Here is a 15,248-nt window from a genome sequence, read left to right on the forward strand (position 1 = left end):
GGCTTGCCAGCAAGTCCCAGCTCCAGCTCCAGCCAGGTGGTGGCAGTACCTGCAGACACACCCAGATCCTCACAGGAATGCCCCCACCCCCATTAAAACTCTGAGCCTGGTGCCATACTGCAAAGATGCCTATGGTCTACAGCAGTCTACTATAGCACCCTACAGCCACAAAGGTGACAGTGTGGACAGAGAAACATTCCCAGGCTCCTTTGAAGCAGGGCAAGAGGGTAAAGAAATGTGGAGGGGTGGGGGGAAAAAGAAGGACATAGGACATCTGAAACATCTCACCCTACTAGGACAGTTACTCCGTTCTCATACCTGCCCAGATCACCAGTGGTTTGGGCATAGGAAATGATTCTCTCTCACACACACACACAACATGTGCACACACATTCCATTCCCCAATATCACGACACCATTTTACACCCATTTCTCCATGTGGTTAATTTTGTTTTTTTTTTTTTTCAAGTTCTCATTTTTTCTAAGAAAAAAGCAACAAGAAAATAATTCAGAGTTTATACAAAACATCTTTACATTATTTTTTTCCAAAAAGACTAGTATTTACACAAATGGCAACAGAAACAAAAACAAAACAAAACAAAAAAACAACAATAAAAATAAAACCCTTCCGACTGCCACCTGGAAGGGGCTGGCTGTTCTGCTCCCTCTCCTGCCTGACACTGGGGTAGGCAGCTGGCCAGGAGGCAGTGTGGGGGTGGATGGTGTAAGGCCCAGCTCCTTCCTTGGCCGCTCTGGGAGTGCCTGCAAGGTGCACTCAAGTGGCAGTCTGTTAGCAGCCGTGCTGGCAAGGAGCCAGGGTCAAAGTGCACGGCAGGCTGGCCCAGCCCCAGGCAGCCTCTTCCTCTTTCCAGGCCCCAGCTCAAGACTGGGGGGGGAGTGGCAGGCAGTGGCAGCTAGATGGGTGAGGGGCACCCACCTGTGCTGAGAGCCCAGAAAAGGAGCAGGCTACTTGGCCTTATACCCGCTTAGGTCTCTGTCCTGGGCTTCTGTTTCCCCACCAGGCTAAAGGTGAGGAGAGAACAGGGTGTGTGTGTGTGTGGGGGGGACTCTCAGCTCTGCAGGGCAAATAGCCACCTGGGCACCTCACCTCCCTCCACCCCCCATGAGGTCATCTGCCTGCAGCAGCTCTCCTGTTCCCCAGGCAACAGCCAATTAAGACGTTAATTACCGTGAGAGTGAGGGAGGCAGGAGATGCCCAAGAATCCCACAAGGAAGGGATCTTTTTTTTTTTTTTTTTTTTTTTTTTGGTGAAAGGGTGGCAGCCACTACCCCACTGCTGAGATTAGCTTGGTAGAAGGGAGGACCGAAGGGGCAAATGGGATGCCCTGCCCAATGGCACTCTCCTCCTCCCTCACAGGCAGGAACAGCCCTGGCCTGCCGCCCCCACTCCCAAGAAATGCCAAGGAGTTTATAAAAGAAATGCCATCCTATGCTTTCTGGCTGGCCCCAGGCTGCCCCAGGGCCAGGCCCTCTTATACTGGGCCGGGCTGGGCTCAGAAAGCCTGGGGAGGGGCTACCTTTTGTATTTTTTCTTCCCCCCCAAAAAAACAGATGAAATTGAGTTGACAGCTAAAAAAATGAACACAAAAGCATTAAAAAACAGTGATGATAGTGGACAAGCAGTCCCAGGAAGTGGGGGGAAGGGGCGAGGGATGGGGCAGGGCCAGGAGGCCATCTCCCCACCTGCAGTCCATCAGCATCCAACCCTGCCCACCAAGAAGGGGTGCCCCCACAGAGCCCAGAGGCCTGGCCAGAGGGGGAAGGCACAAGAGCATGGGGGTTGGGAGCACAAGCACCCCCCTCTGAAGCCCAGGGGGCAGGGCAAAAGGGGATTATAAAAGCCAAGAAACTACAAAACTAAATACAAAGGTGGGCACAGCTGGCAAGGGAAGGAGGTGTAGAAAGAAGGGAGAGGTGCGGTCCGGGCTGACTGTCCCTCAGGGCCCAAGGCCACGCCGGTTGCTCAGACCTTGTAGTAGATGTTCGCCGGGCTTTGGGGTGGCATCTCCTGGACGATGTAGACAGGGTGCCCGTAGTCCCCACTCACCTTCTCATAGTGGGGACAGTAGTTGTTTTCTGTAGTCCGTAAGGGTATGATGATGTCACTGGGCTCAGTGCCCGCTGTGCCACTGCCCGCCTTGGGACTGGCCAGCGTACTGAGCGAGAGGGCAGCCGCCCGCTGCTGTGTGTGCTTACGGTGCCGCTTGCGCAGCTTTAGTAGCAGAACTGTCAGGAAGATGATGATGAGCAGGAAGATGACGCAGCCAGCACCAACAGCTGCGAACAATGCCACCTTGGAGTTGAAGAAGCTGTCAGGGTCCCCGCTGCCACCCCCACTCGCACCTGGGCCACTCTTCTCTTCCTGGTTCACCGTCTCTGAGGAAGGGAAGGATGGGGTGGGGAGTGGTCATCCAGGGGTATCAGGGAAACAGGCCACATCTTGGGCTTGGCCCCTGGCCTGCCCTTCTTCAGTGTGAGACCAAGCCATGGCTTCTGCCCTTGGCGAAACACCTTACATAACTCACCATGCTTGCCGTCAGAGTCACCCAGGGGGCCCCGGCCACGAGGAGCCTGTGTGGCCATCTTGATAGTGTTGTCTGCCTCCTTGCTTGGCCGACTGGTAGTCAGTTGCTCAGGTGTCACAGCATTGGGATCTGGGTGTGGGGAGAGGACAGTGAGAGGGAGGAACCCCATCAGCACAGGTGCCATCGATCATCTAGGGTAGCCCAAAAAGAGCCTGTATACTGGACCTCAGATTCTCTAACCCTATTGCCCCTCTCCCACATCCAGCCAGGAACATCTATTCTGAAGGCCTAACTGGGGGCAGGGGTGGGGGTGCTCAGACTCGACACTCACCTTGACCAACCTTCATGACAATCTTCATGGTGCGTGTATGGCATACACCTCCCTCCCGATTCTCCAGGCCCTCCAGGCTTCCATTGGATGTAGCTGTGGGAAGAGGCCAGAGAAGCCAGAAGGATAGAAAGATCTGCCAGCATTATCCAGAAACCCTAGTGTGTGTCAACCAATAGGAATGGAACTGGGAGGGGGAGTGGCAAACAGCTCCCAGCTACCAGTAAACCTTACTACTTCCCTCCCTCTCACTAGGAACAGAGTAGCCCAGCCCAGCCCTCGTCAAAAACTAGCCCCTCCCCAAGGGCACTGCTTATCTACCATGACCAGAATTTGGCCCCTCTTTCTCAGTGGCAAGGTAAGGCATGTCTCCCATTGGATGATGTTGCTCAGAGGCAAAGCAATTAGAACTGGCATTATGAGGGAGACTTCTATGTAGACTACAAGGAATCCTGGGGTCAAGAGAACTGGGTTGGAGTCCTAATTTTATCCCTAATTTTATCCCTACCATGCCCTGTGTGATCTAGGGCAAGAAGCTAGGAAAAAGACTAAATAGCAGGCTGATCTCAAAGGGCTCTGCCAACTCTGCCATTACCAAGATTAGATTGAAGGTGGGCAAAGAAAAGAGACAAAGCAACAAGAATTGGAATCTTCTCCCACTCAAACCCTAGAGTGCCAAGGTGAGCTGGCAGTGGGCCTCTTGGTGAATGTTGGGGCTAAAATCCAAAGGTCAGGCTGGGAAGAAAGGATGTCAGTTTTCAAAGGGGATCAGCTCAGGCAGGACCTAAACTGTGGGCAGAATCTTTCAGCTACAGAAGCTCCCACTGCTATAGGACGGCAGAGCATCAGACTCAGGAAATGCCCAATATGATGGGTAGGCACTCACAGGTAATGTAGTAGTCATGGTGTTTTTTGAATTCCAGGCCCATGTAGTTGGGACTGAACTCCTGGAACTTGATGGTAAAGCGGATTTCCTGCTCTGGCTTGTTGCAGGTGACCAGCACGTTGGGGTCGAGGACAGTGCTGCAGGCAGCAGCCTGCTCAGGCCGCACCAGGTACAGCTTGTAGTACTCGTAAGGCCGCCCTGCTTCTGCTCGGGGACAGATGATGTCCAGTTTGTCTCCAATCTTTGGGTAGATCACCAGGCCCTTCCCACTCAGGAACCTGCCCAGAAGGGAGAGAACAATCAGTGCGAGTGTTGGGGACTTGGGCCACCCCAGAACAGAGGAACAGAAAATGAGGGTCAGCCTAGGTCTACTGGGTGGAAATGCAACAGTAGGCATTCTGCCCTTCCTCTGTCCTCAGGCTGGGGGGGTGGGGAGGGAGAACCACACTGCTGGTAGGGTGTGGAAGGGGTGGCCCATGGGCAAGGCTGCCAGGCTTTGGCTGCTTGGCAGGGTGGGGCACTGCCTGGCTGGGGGAGCACTTTGTCCTAATGTGGCATTTCCGCAGGGGGTTGACGTGGCCAATGGGCTGGGTCCCAAGGTGTCAGGCCTGAGCTGCCTAGAAAAGGCAGCATTCCCTCCTCTCCTCCCCCAACATACTCACATTCCTTCATGGCTGCTGCCGCCACCTTCTTTACATACACACGCACACGCACGCACGTGCATGTGCACCCAGACAGCAAGCCCACACATGCCTTAGCCACTACCCCCACAGCTCCCAGCCAAGGCTGGGGGAGCTCAACCTGCCTGGGACCCATGCCTTCTTCCCGATCCCTGCTAATCTTGGGCATGATGTGATGATAAGAATAGGCATTGCCTAGAGCTGAAGGATGACGATACAGTCTCTGGCCAGGTACAACTCCCCAAAGCTCTCCTTACTCCCACTGACCAATGCCCCACTGTCGACCCACCGCACCCTCACAATGGAAGAGCCTGAATTCCCAAACGTAACCAGTCTCACTCCTAAGAAAAACAGAGTGAGGGGAGGAGGGGCCCAACCAGGGACCAAAGAACATATAAGACAGGGACCAGTAACCCTGGAACTCATCTGTATTCCAACCCCTCCACCACCACACTATTCCTACCACAGATCCAGAGAGGAGAAAGGAAAAGGCCTTCTAAGCCAGGCTCATGTTCTAATCCAGAAGGCCAGGCACTGGGGGATAGCAAGGGGAGGGCAGTTGCCCAAGGACACCTAGCCATAGGAGCCCGTCTTTGCCTGAGCACACGGTAAGAAAGGGCATAGGCAGTACTCTGTTGTCCATTTCTGAGCTTGGGCAGGTGGGAACAGAGAGCAAGGCAGTGCCATGTAGGAGAAAGAACTCAGACTTTGAACTCAGACATGGCCCTTCCTAGCTCTGTGACCTTGAGTGAGCTGCCTGCCCTTTCTCAGCTTCAGTTTCCTCACATATAATCTGGGGTTAGTAAGAGTCACTATCCTCTCAGGGTAGATGAAATAGCACAAGTAGAGAAACTAGCACACAGTAGGTACTCAACAGGTTTGACTCCTTCCTAGAAATAGTGTGCCAAGAGCCAGGACGCCAGATATACTACATATCTAGATGCCCGGTCTGGGACATAAGAAAAGAAGATATGGCCCTACCCTCAAGGAGTTTATTATCTGGTTTGAGTCGGCAAACTAAATGGTCCCCACACTATTAGCAGACAGCACAAGGTTATCTGTAAGTTGTGCACTAGGATGGCAGTTCAAACAACAAAGCTGGAGGCATTGAGAGGAAGGAGACTGTGCATCTGATCAGGATGGTCAGAAATGACTCCACAGAAAGGGCTGGACAAAGGTGGGTCTTGGGTGAGGAATAATAAGCCAATACATAGGAAGAGTACACAGAGGTGTCTGGGACACAACACCAACCCAGTGAGTGGTCCAGCTTGGCCACAAATAGGTAGAGAGGAGCAGGAGAAGAGGTGGCAAGGAGCAGCTGGGGCCAGATCGAAAGTCCTCAAATGTCATAATAAGCAGCAAGGGTTTCATCTCATTGCATGGAGGAAAATGAAGGTCTGAAGGCAGGGCTTGGGGAGAATGAAGCTGACAGTGTTAGGCAGGCTGTGCTAGTGAAAAACCCAGGTTAGGAGGCTAGTGCAATCACACAGGATTACACAGGGATTCCATTTCCCAAGGATCCACTAGGCAGTGGGTACCGCAAGTAATGAGGGCCTACTGTGAGCTCTAGGCAAGTGCCTTCACATCACCAAGCCTCAGTGTCTTCATCCAAAGGAGGGAAATGATACTCAGGTAGGGGAGTAGGGCAACTAGAGCAAGTATGAAGGACATGGAGAAAAACAGCCCTCTCTCCATGTCAAGTGAGGCTCCATCAAGCTGACACCTGCCCAGGATCATCTTAATGTGCAGGAGGGTAAAAGCCAAAATGGGAACCTGCCCCTTGGTATTTAACTTTACCCTAGTCTCAGGGGCAGAAAGGAATGCGGGCTCATATAAACATTTGAGAGGGGACAACCTCAATCCCAATGAAAGCCAAGACGTTCCACCAAAGCCTCTACAACTCCCACAGCATTTTTCACTTTCCAACCCTCACACCGGTTCTATCCAGACAGCAGGATTAGACCACTTCTGGCCTCTTGAAGCCAGAAGGAACTTAAGAGACTCACCAGAGCCCAGGGCCCTCATATGAAGGTATGAATGCTCTCAAAGGGGTGCTCAAAGCCAAACCAAGGGGTTGAAGAGGACCTAAAACACTGACTGAATCCTTATAGTGTTGCACCTCAACAAGGCCCCACCTGGAGGTCACAGCAGGTGCAGAGAGGACACAGAAAGGGGTGCAAAACAGCACAGCTCACCTTTTTAACCACTTTGCCTTGCCTGGCTTATCACCAGGGAATCCTGCCTAACTTGAGCTCAGTTTCTCATCACCAACCATGCCCCAGACCCCTGGTGTTGGAACAGGATCTATAGACTCAGCTACTCGAGTCTTACCTTTAAACCAGAGGCATTGAGGAAACAGATGTCTATATAGTGGGGGGAGGGAGGGGAGAAATGAGAGGACTATTCCCCCTACCACCCCTCAGACTCTCTTCAACCTCAGTGAACAGTGACTTCATAAATATTCAACAGTTCATTTGCATAGCAGCTGGCAGAGGGGAAACTCACCTTCCCCTAGAAGTACATCAGCCAAGCAGAAGGGAGAAGAGCCTATGAGACCCACCTACCCTGAGCCTGATCCCCCATAATGGTGCTTTCTCATCATTTTCCCCCACCACTGGAGACACTGTATCTTGGCCCAGTAAAAGCCCAGGAAAAGCAAGAGGCCACGAGAGGTGTGTATGAAAGTGGTAAGAATGGAGCCTGAAGCCAGACACAACACTAGTAATACAGTAACGGGGGAAACGGACACAACTCTCCTCTTACCCACCAAGTCAGGAGAGGAGGAGGAAGAGATTGGCCCCTAGTTAAACTCTTTACCCCCCACTTTTCTATAACTAATTCCCACCCCCACCCCCACCCCATTATTAAGCCAAGCTCTCCTGCCTGGGGCCACCCCCAGACAAAGTTCTCTTCTGGAAAATAAGGGGATTGGCACGGCCCAGCAGGAAGCCTGAAGCAGGTCACCATGGTAACCCCGAGGTTTTCCTTTTCTAACCTCTGATAGCCCTGGGACCCAAGAAGCTACCTTAGGGAACACTTCAGGGGGGCAGTTTCTGTCTTGTGACCAGCCTCTGCCCCTCCACCCTAGCTCAAGACTTTTCCCCAGTCTTCCTACTATGTTTAGAAGTATGGCCATGATTGCTGAAAGGAAGCCTGGGATATGAGAAGCCTGAAGGATCTGGGGACAGCACCCCAGACTTCTTTTGTCCAGCTCAGCTCCTCTTGCATTCAACCTACAGTGGGAAGAGCATACAGGCCGTGATGGGCATGCCCAGAAAGCTGCCCATATTCAGCCAGGTTTATACTTCCCTCCCACCATCCCCACAGGCTCTAGGAACTTGTGGTCAGAGAGTGGCCAAAGGGAGAACCTGATCCCAGGCCACAAAAGTCCAAGTTTTGTAGAAGACTCTGGACACAGCCCTCATTTGGTGTCCCCACCACCACAGTACCTGCACCCCCAGGGTGGCAAGACCAAAGGAGAATAGACCGCAAGCCAGAGCTCAAGCCTGCTCTCATCCTAGCTAGGGTGGGGAGCCCCCAAATTAAAGGCTCCTCTTCACTCTTCCAGCCCCACCTAGTCCCTGAGGCGGCAAGAGCAGGCCTGGCGTGTCCCAGCAGTGCCCGCCCAGGCGTGGGTGGGCAGGAACAGCAGCTGGGTCCTGGCATATGCACAGCTCTGTCGGAGGCAGGGAAGCCAAGATAGTCCCAGAGGAAGTCATTCTCCACACCTATATTGAACTGTGCCCTCCCTTCTGTCCCACCTGTCTAAAGCTTGCATCCATCGGGGCTTTGCACACTCCTCCTCCTCCATCCTCTACCTTCTGTGGGGTCTTTGGAACTGGGGAGACTGTGGGTTCCCTGAGAGGAAGTGAGCTTTCTGGCTCAGAGAGGAACCAGAGGTCCTATTCAGAGCTCAGGAGCAGGAGACCCAAGCAGCAAGTTGATTGCCTCCAGCTTATGCCAATGGAGCAGGCTGTCCTAGGAAGTAAGCCTACCAAAGCCAAATAAGGGAGCCAGGGCACTGCTTACCTGGCACAGACAAGGCCTGAGTCACAAGGACAAATGCACGTACACCTGTGAGAGGAGAGGGGAACCCAGGGGCAGGAAGATAGCACCTCTTCCCAAATCCCATCTTTAATACCCACCTCTCCTGGGTTCCAAAGCAGCAGGAAGACTGGCACATATCACAGCTCAGCCTCCTACTAGCTGACTGACCACAGACGACTCACTTCCCTTTTCAGGACTGATGCCTTCTCATCTGGGAAATGGGATGGTACCTACTTCACAGGGCTGTTGGGAACATCCATCACTGATCTCATGATCATCTATGAGAATGCTTTGTAAGTAGCAAGGTGCTACCTGTTAGTTATCCTGCCAAACACAGTGCCATTTAGAGGAAGAAGCTGAGGGAGGTTATGTCCTGGCTGCTAGCACCCCCATTCAAAATCACTGCCGTGAATATACATCCAGGAGAGGTTGCTGTGGTCTACAGGGCAAGGAATCCAGAATGTGGCTGGTGAGCACACACCCCTACACACACACACCTCAGCTCCCCTAACAATCACAGGGTGGACCTTCCCCTAAACCTACTGTTCCCATGGCAACCTGTGGCCTCTTGGCTGATCTACCCTTCCCATAATCACATCACCAGAAAGTAGCTAGACACAGTATCCAGGTCCCACCCATCCCCAACCACCTAAGCTGGTGAGGCAATAAAGAGCATTAAGGGGGAGAAAGGGACCTCTCTATGCAGTCCCCACCCCAGCCTTACAGGCCCTTCTTGCCTTTGCCTGGCTGCCCAGGGTAGGCAGGGAAGGGAACAGGGAACTTCTGGAGCTGCTGGGTTCCCATCATTCTCAGGCCCCCACCTGTGGCCAATCAGCCACAGAGTAGAAGAGGTCAGGTCCCCAGCTGGCCCCGGAAAGGGGCCCCTGAGCTGGCTTCCCCAGGACGGTGAGCTGGAACAGCTGTGAGGGGGCTGGGGCCAACACTTTGGCTTGTAGCAGGCAAAGCCTGGGTTAGGGTCTGCAGCTGCCCCCACCCATGCTGGAGTCAAGGGTCCCAGACTTCAAGCTGAACCTCCCACCCCCACCCCTTGTAAGGAAGGTGTAATGTGATCTTAAGCACATTCCCACTCTCTGGAGGTTGGGGGGGGGACCTGAGTGGGGGACAGGAAGGGGTCATAACGGGACTGAGAGACTGAACTGCAGCAGCTGGACTTGGCTGAGGACTCAAGTGTGAGCCCAGCCGGCTGCCTGAGCTCCCTAGGGGAAGAGGCTGGGGGAGGGGGCCGCCAGGGACTACTTCATTCACAGTCCCCCCGCCCCCCACCCAGGCACGCCCACACACCCTAAATCCTACCAACCTCTAGTGGGACCAAGCCAACCTCCCCAGCCTGTGTGCATATGGCAAATCTGATAGGAGGGGCCCAAGGAGGCAGGAGCTCTTGTCATCCAGGGACTACCACCCAGGAAGGCCCGAGTACCTGTTTGCAAAAGAGGCTGGGAGTCTTGAGCCAGCCCTTTTACTTCCCTCTCCCGATGAGGGCTGGGGCTGTGCGCACCCGAGAACCTGGTAGCATACCCTCAGCCCCACTACTTCTTTATTTTGATTTTTTTTCCCAAGGAGGAAGCAATTAAGCAGGGTTTATAGGCACTGGGAGATTTTGGGGGAGGGGGGGGTTGCCAGCTCCTGACAAGGCTGAGAAGAGAGACCAAAAGCCGGGAGGAAGAGGGGAGGGAAGAGAGAAAATGAGCCTGTGAGGGAAAGCATGGGCATGTGCGAGAAACAAAAGGACTTGAGAAAAAGAGGCAGAGAGTGACTAAGAGTGAAAGGGAGTGTGAGAAAGAGGGAGAACAGGCGAGCCTAGCTGGAGAAGGGAGGTGAGCAAGGCTCACAGAGGGTGTGAGAGGGTGAACCAACAGGACATGGAGCTAAGAGGGAGAACTCGGACAGGAGGCAAAGGAGGAGACTGTTTATTTGAAAGGCTGTAGCAGCTTGAGGGTTGGGCGCGGTGGCAGAGACAGCCCCCACAACTGAAGTCGAGGGCAGTGCCTCTCTCCTGTCCTCTTGCTCCCACCCCACCCCCACCTCTCCAACACACACAGACCCCTAAGCATAGATGGAACTTTTGAGAGGAAGGGGGACGAGGGCACCAAGATCAGCCCCCGACCATTCCCAGGATCTGTTCCATTACAGGATGGAATTCATGTAGATCTTACTGAGCCCCAGCCGCTCCCTCCCCCAGGATGCCTGCTCTCAGTGTGAGGGTGATGGGGGGAGCAGAGGGGATGCAACCTCCAAAAACCTGTAAGCCAGTCCAGAGCCCTAAGGTTCAGAACACAAAAAGGGGACAGATCTTGTTTCTTCAAGACCCCCGCCCCCCTCTGCTCCCAACTCTGCAGGAGGGCTCCTTTCCAGCTGTGGACCAGTATGCTATCTCTGGTTAGAGACCAGAGCAATTAGGTCACTCCCATGAGTCCCTGTGATGGGCTACCCCAGGCGGATTTCAGCTTTCTTGGCTCAAGAGAGAGCATTTCCAGCCTCTACCCTTATAGGGGGAACTGGGTGCTTCACAATCTTTCCCCTGGGCTGAGAAGGCCCAGGGCCCCCAGACCATTTTGAGCCCCCCAATGTTAGGAGAGTGCTGTCCCAGTTTGGCTTCTAGGGAGAGGAGAAATTCTTGTGCGGAGACAGAGCCCTCCACTCTGACCCTGGTTAGCCTTCCCACCAACCAGTAATAGGACCTTAACCCAAGCAGAAATTTAAAGAAGCTGCCTTCTCCCACTCCAGGACTGAGAGATGCGAAGTCCCCAGGACCCAAGAGACCATGGCAAGCAGGAGCCTGGGAAGTTAGCAGGGAGTCCTGTAAGAGTGGACAGGAAGACATTCTGGATACAGGAATTAGAGAACAGAGACAGGCCAGGCCAAGGACCCCAGATTCCGGCTTAGTGGGGGTGCGCTGACACTGCTGGGACCTCTGGAGGACCGGGAGGAAGACCTATTTTGACCTTGGACTCCTAACCGAGTCCTGGATACCAAAGGAGAGAAAGGTCCAGAGGTCACCTCAACAGCCCCAGCAACTCCCATTAACATCCCAGAAACCACTGAGCCACCGCCCTGAAAGGTGTGTTGTTGGGGATGGGAGGCGTGGAGGGGAAGGAGGAAGAAAAAGAAGGATCTCCTCTATAGAGCTGCCCCCGAACCCCTCGGGGAAAACTAAGGACAGCTCTCCAAGCTGGGGTACACAAGGTTGGGAGCCAATGGGACCCGCATGGACAGGGACTGCTAGCTCCTAGGCCACCTCCCTCGCCGGTTGGACCGCCACCCGCTGTTGGGGCAGGCCCCCAAAGCTCTACCACCCGCTCCATTGGACCCCCGACCGGCGCTGGATGGCAAACCCGCCTCCCCCCCCCCCCCCAAACAATCCCTCTCCCACTCCGCCCCTCTCTGCCCGCCGTCTTTGTGAGCCTGGGAGCGGCGCCCGCCCTTCCACAGCCCCAGCAGAGAGAAAGGAGTAGGGCGGGGGGTGGGGGTGGGGGAATGGTGTTTGCAAGAAGAGAAGGCAAAAGCAAAAAGCCAGGGAGCAAACAGGGAAGAAAGAGAAATGAAAATGGGAGAAGCCCGAGTGAAGACACAGGCTCTGCCCACCCACCCCAAGTGCCTGGTCAGGCGCTGCATTCCTTGCGGAGCTAAGCAAAAGAGGAACCTGTGTTTTGGCCTCGCGGCCCCCCAACCCGCCTTCACCCCCACCCCCACCCCAACCTAGGTCAAACTTCGGTTCTCGCCGAAGACCGCCACGTTCCCAGGGGCCCCAGAGGGGGCTGTGTTCTAGCCCCAATCCAGCTCTCGGGTGCACTCTTGTGCACCGGGACTGCCCAGCTCCGCCTGACGCGACCATCTCGACTTGATTCTGGACGTGCGGAGGCGAAGGCCGGGAAGCTGAGCGGGCACAACCCGACCAAGTACCCTCACTCCACCCGCCGCACCCTGCCCCGCCTGTCTGCAGGAAAACACTCATAAAAAGCAAGAGACAAAATGAGGCGCCGCTCCTCCTCGGAACACCTCTCCATACGCACTAGGGGACGCGCGGCCTCATCCCGAAGGAGTGCTTCCCACCCCTGAGAATGGGAGCGGATAAGTTACTCACTTGGGGTTGAGGGAGCTCCAGGACACAGGTTCCAGGTTCTTGGCCAGCGGCGTGGCGAGCCGGCACAGCGCCAACACGACCATCGCCACAAGCCACTTGCCGAGCCAACGCTGCCCAGGCCGGGCCATCTTCCCGGGGGCAGGTTGCAGTTCGGGATCCCCTGGCGCCTCCTCAGCAAAGCTCGACTCGCCTTCCCGTGCCGCGCTGCGCTCTGAGCCGCTCAGGCGCCCATCCTCCGCCGCCACCAGCCTTGAAGTGTTCACCTCCCGCCGGCTTCGGTGTCGCTCTTCTCCGCCTGGCGGGCCAGGAGGATTCACTCGGCAGCCGCCCCCAAACCGGGCATAGGCTGCGGCCTCCGAGGGCTCGCTCCCCTGGCCTCTCCTCTGCACGAGGCGCGACGGGGGCTCTGCGCCCCCGGGTGATCCCACCCGATTTCGCTTGACTTCCTAAGACCGTTCCGGACTGCGCGCCCTCTCCTCGACCGGATCTCCCCGCGGAGGATTTGGTGGCCGCCCCGACGCCTCGACCGTCCCGGGATCGGCACCCCCGGGAAGAAGTGGAGGTCTCCTCGCAATACAAACTCGGTCCCTGGGCTCCCGACTGGGTCGCCCTGGCACGAGCTCCGTTCCTCCGGGCCACACTGGGACTCCGGGCTGAGCGCCCTGGACAGATTCTACTTCAGCGCGGGCCCCGCTCGGTGTATTTAGAAGAGCGCGGGGGACGCTGCTGCCGAGCGAACAAGTTCCATCAGTTTGCGCCTCTGAAGCCTCGGCCGGGTAGACCGGCAGCCCGGTCCCCGAGTCCTAGTTACCAGGCGATTGCGCCCGAGGGTCTGCGGCCAGTGCGAGCCTCACACACCTCCCACCGCTGTCCAGCGCGCATACACTCCTTCTGCTGCCGTTGAGCTGTCTACTCCTCTGCTCAGGCGAAAGCAAACAACCCTGCTCCTCTTAGCCAATGGGAAGCTCCATGATGGGGTCCTTGCCCCCCCCGCCCCCAGAACAGGAAGGGGGCGGGGTTTCATGGAGCTCTTAAGAACCTCGCGCTGTCGATTGCAGTAATCTTAGTGTGCGGCCCTTGCGGTTGGTGTCTGGTGCCGCCTAGTCCTGTCCCCAGAGCGCTCGGCCCGTGGGAAGTTGGCACTCCTCGAGAGCGGCCGACCTGCTCTCCTCCCTGCGCCTCTTTTCAGTAATCCGGTCCTGTCCCAAGTGCCCTGAGAAAGTGTTTCCATTCACTTTTTGTGCACAAGAGCCCTGAAGTCCTGCTCTACGCCCACCTCTGTGGCAGGAACAGCCTGCCTGTTCCCTGACCATCGCACCTAGAGCTCTGGCGGCCTCTCCTCCTTCTGCCCTGGCAATGCAGTTTCCGGTTGCACTTGGGTCCTGAGTCCTGAACACTAAAGCGCCTATGGTGGGTGGTGGAAGTTCGGGTTGAGTCCAGTATGGGATCCGGAGGGAGAGACGAGTTCTTCATTCCCAGAGACCAGGCCTTCGGGATCTCAGCTTTGGAGAGAGCTCTGTAGGAGCCCTAGAACTCACAACCCACATTTGGAGTCTGATCTTTTCCGAAGGCGCAGACATGGCCCCGGGATGGGCAAACGGGGATGAGGGCACCTCGATATCGAAAGACACCTCGAAGGCAAAGGCTCAAGGCTCAAGGCAGACGCCTTTTGAAAAAAACAAAAGAGGGCACCCTGGCCCGGAGACGCCGGACTCCAACCCTTCCCGGCCCCGCCATCTGGGTCTTTGTCTCAGCCCTGGCCCATTCTCCCCTCCCTTCCTCGCTTACTTGCTTATAACTTGGCTTCCTCTCACAGCTCAGACCCTCGCGGTCCGACCTTCTCTCACTGGTCAGACCCCAGCAGATATACCCACGTGCTGATGTCTCCCCCTACCGGTCTTCCGTAGCGCTGGCGGCGTCTGGACCGATTGGGGGCTATCCCACTGTAACCGGCGCGTGGCACACATAGGCCTGGCACTCATGCTTGAACAGAAGACCTGAGACAGGCGTGTCCTTGGCGAGAACCGCGGCCCGGCGTGGGGAGGAAGGGAAACAGCTAAGGGGAAGGTCTGGGTTTGGGGTTGGCTTTGGAACCACCAACAATATGAAGTCTCCTTGCTGCTTCTTTATGAGATAATTAGGCCAGCAACATTTCCGAAGAGCTCTATCATTTACACGGTTTCATGTCCATTATTTCATATAAGTAGAAGGCTGAGATACTGAGTTCTTCACTGGATCCTCTGGATGACCTCTGTGGCTGTAAAGTGGACCTCTATTTGGAGGGAAATAAAAGGGGAGAAGCTGGGTCTTCCTCCCACCTTCAGTGACTTTGGGGCTGAGATGAATCAGGGTTGCGGGGGACAAGGTGGAACTGTCTGGGATCTCTGAGCTGGACCCCACATTGGTGAGTAAGCAAGGTGGAATGAGAAGAACAGACAAACAACTAATCTAGCTGGAAGACTGGGATCCCTGAAGTGCATGCTTGGATGTCAAAATCTGAGTATAGAAAGAAAGCCTGCCATTTACTGAGTGCCACTAAGTGCCAGGAACCATGTTAGGTGCTTTTTCTGTCATAACCCTTTGAGAAAGTTTCACCATCCCCATTGTATGTCAGGGGGAAACTAAGGCTCAGGGAGGAATGACTCTTCGGAGGTCACCA

General features: G+C 55.2%; 1 protein-coding gene across 2 annotated transcripts; it reads right to left on the reverse strand.

Moving 5' to 3' along the window:
* Positions 1 to 204: 204 nt before the first annotated feature.
* On the reverse strand, positions 205 to 13,516 carry EFNB1 (ephrin B1). Of its 2 annotated transcripts, none has more exons than XM_077146387.1 (5): positions 8,586 to 9,768; positions 3,761 to 4,038; positions 2,878 to 2,970; positions 2,547 to 2,675; positions 205 to 2,397 (listed from the first exon to the last, which is right to left on the reverse strand). In XM_077146387.1, the coding sequence occupies exons 1-5, from the start codon at positions 8,621 to 8,623 to the stop codon at positions 1,985 to 1,987; spliced, it is 951 nt and encodes a 316-aa protein (XP_077002502.1). In that variant the 5' UTR covers positions 8,624 to 9,768; the 3' UTR covers positions 205 to 1,984. The 2 variants fall into 2 exon arrangements, with proteins under 2 accessions (XP_077002502.1, XP_077002501.1); XM_077146386.1 differs by lacking the exon at positions 8,586 to 9,768 and adding an exon at positions 12,590 to 13,516 and having other exon boundaries at positions 207 to 2,397.
* Between the last annotated feature and the right edge of the window lie 1,732 nt (positions 13,517 to 15,248).

The sequence above is a fragment of the Tamandua tetradactyla genome, chromosome X, assembly GCF_023851605.1.
Source record: "Tamandua tetradactyla isolate mTamTet1 chromosome X, mTamTet1.pri, whole genome shotgun sequence".
NCBI classification, from domain to species: Eukaryota; Metazoa; Chordata; class Mammalia; order Pilosa; family Myrmecophagidae; genus Tamandua; species Tamandua tetradactyla.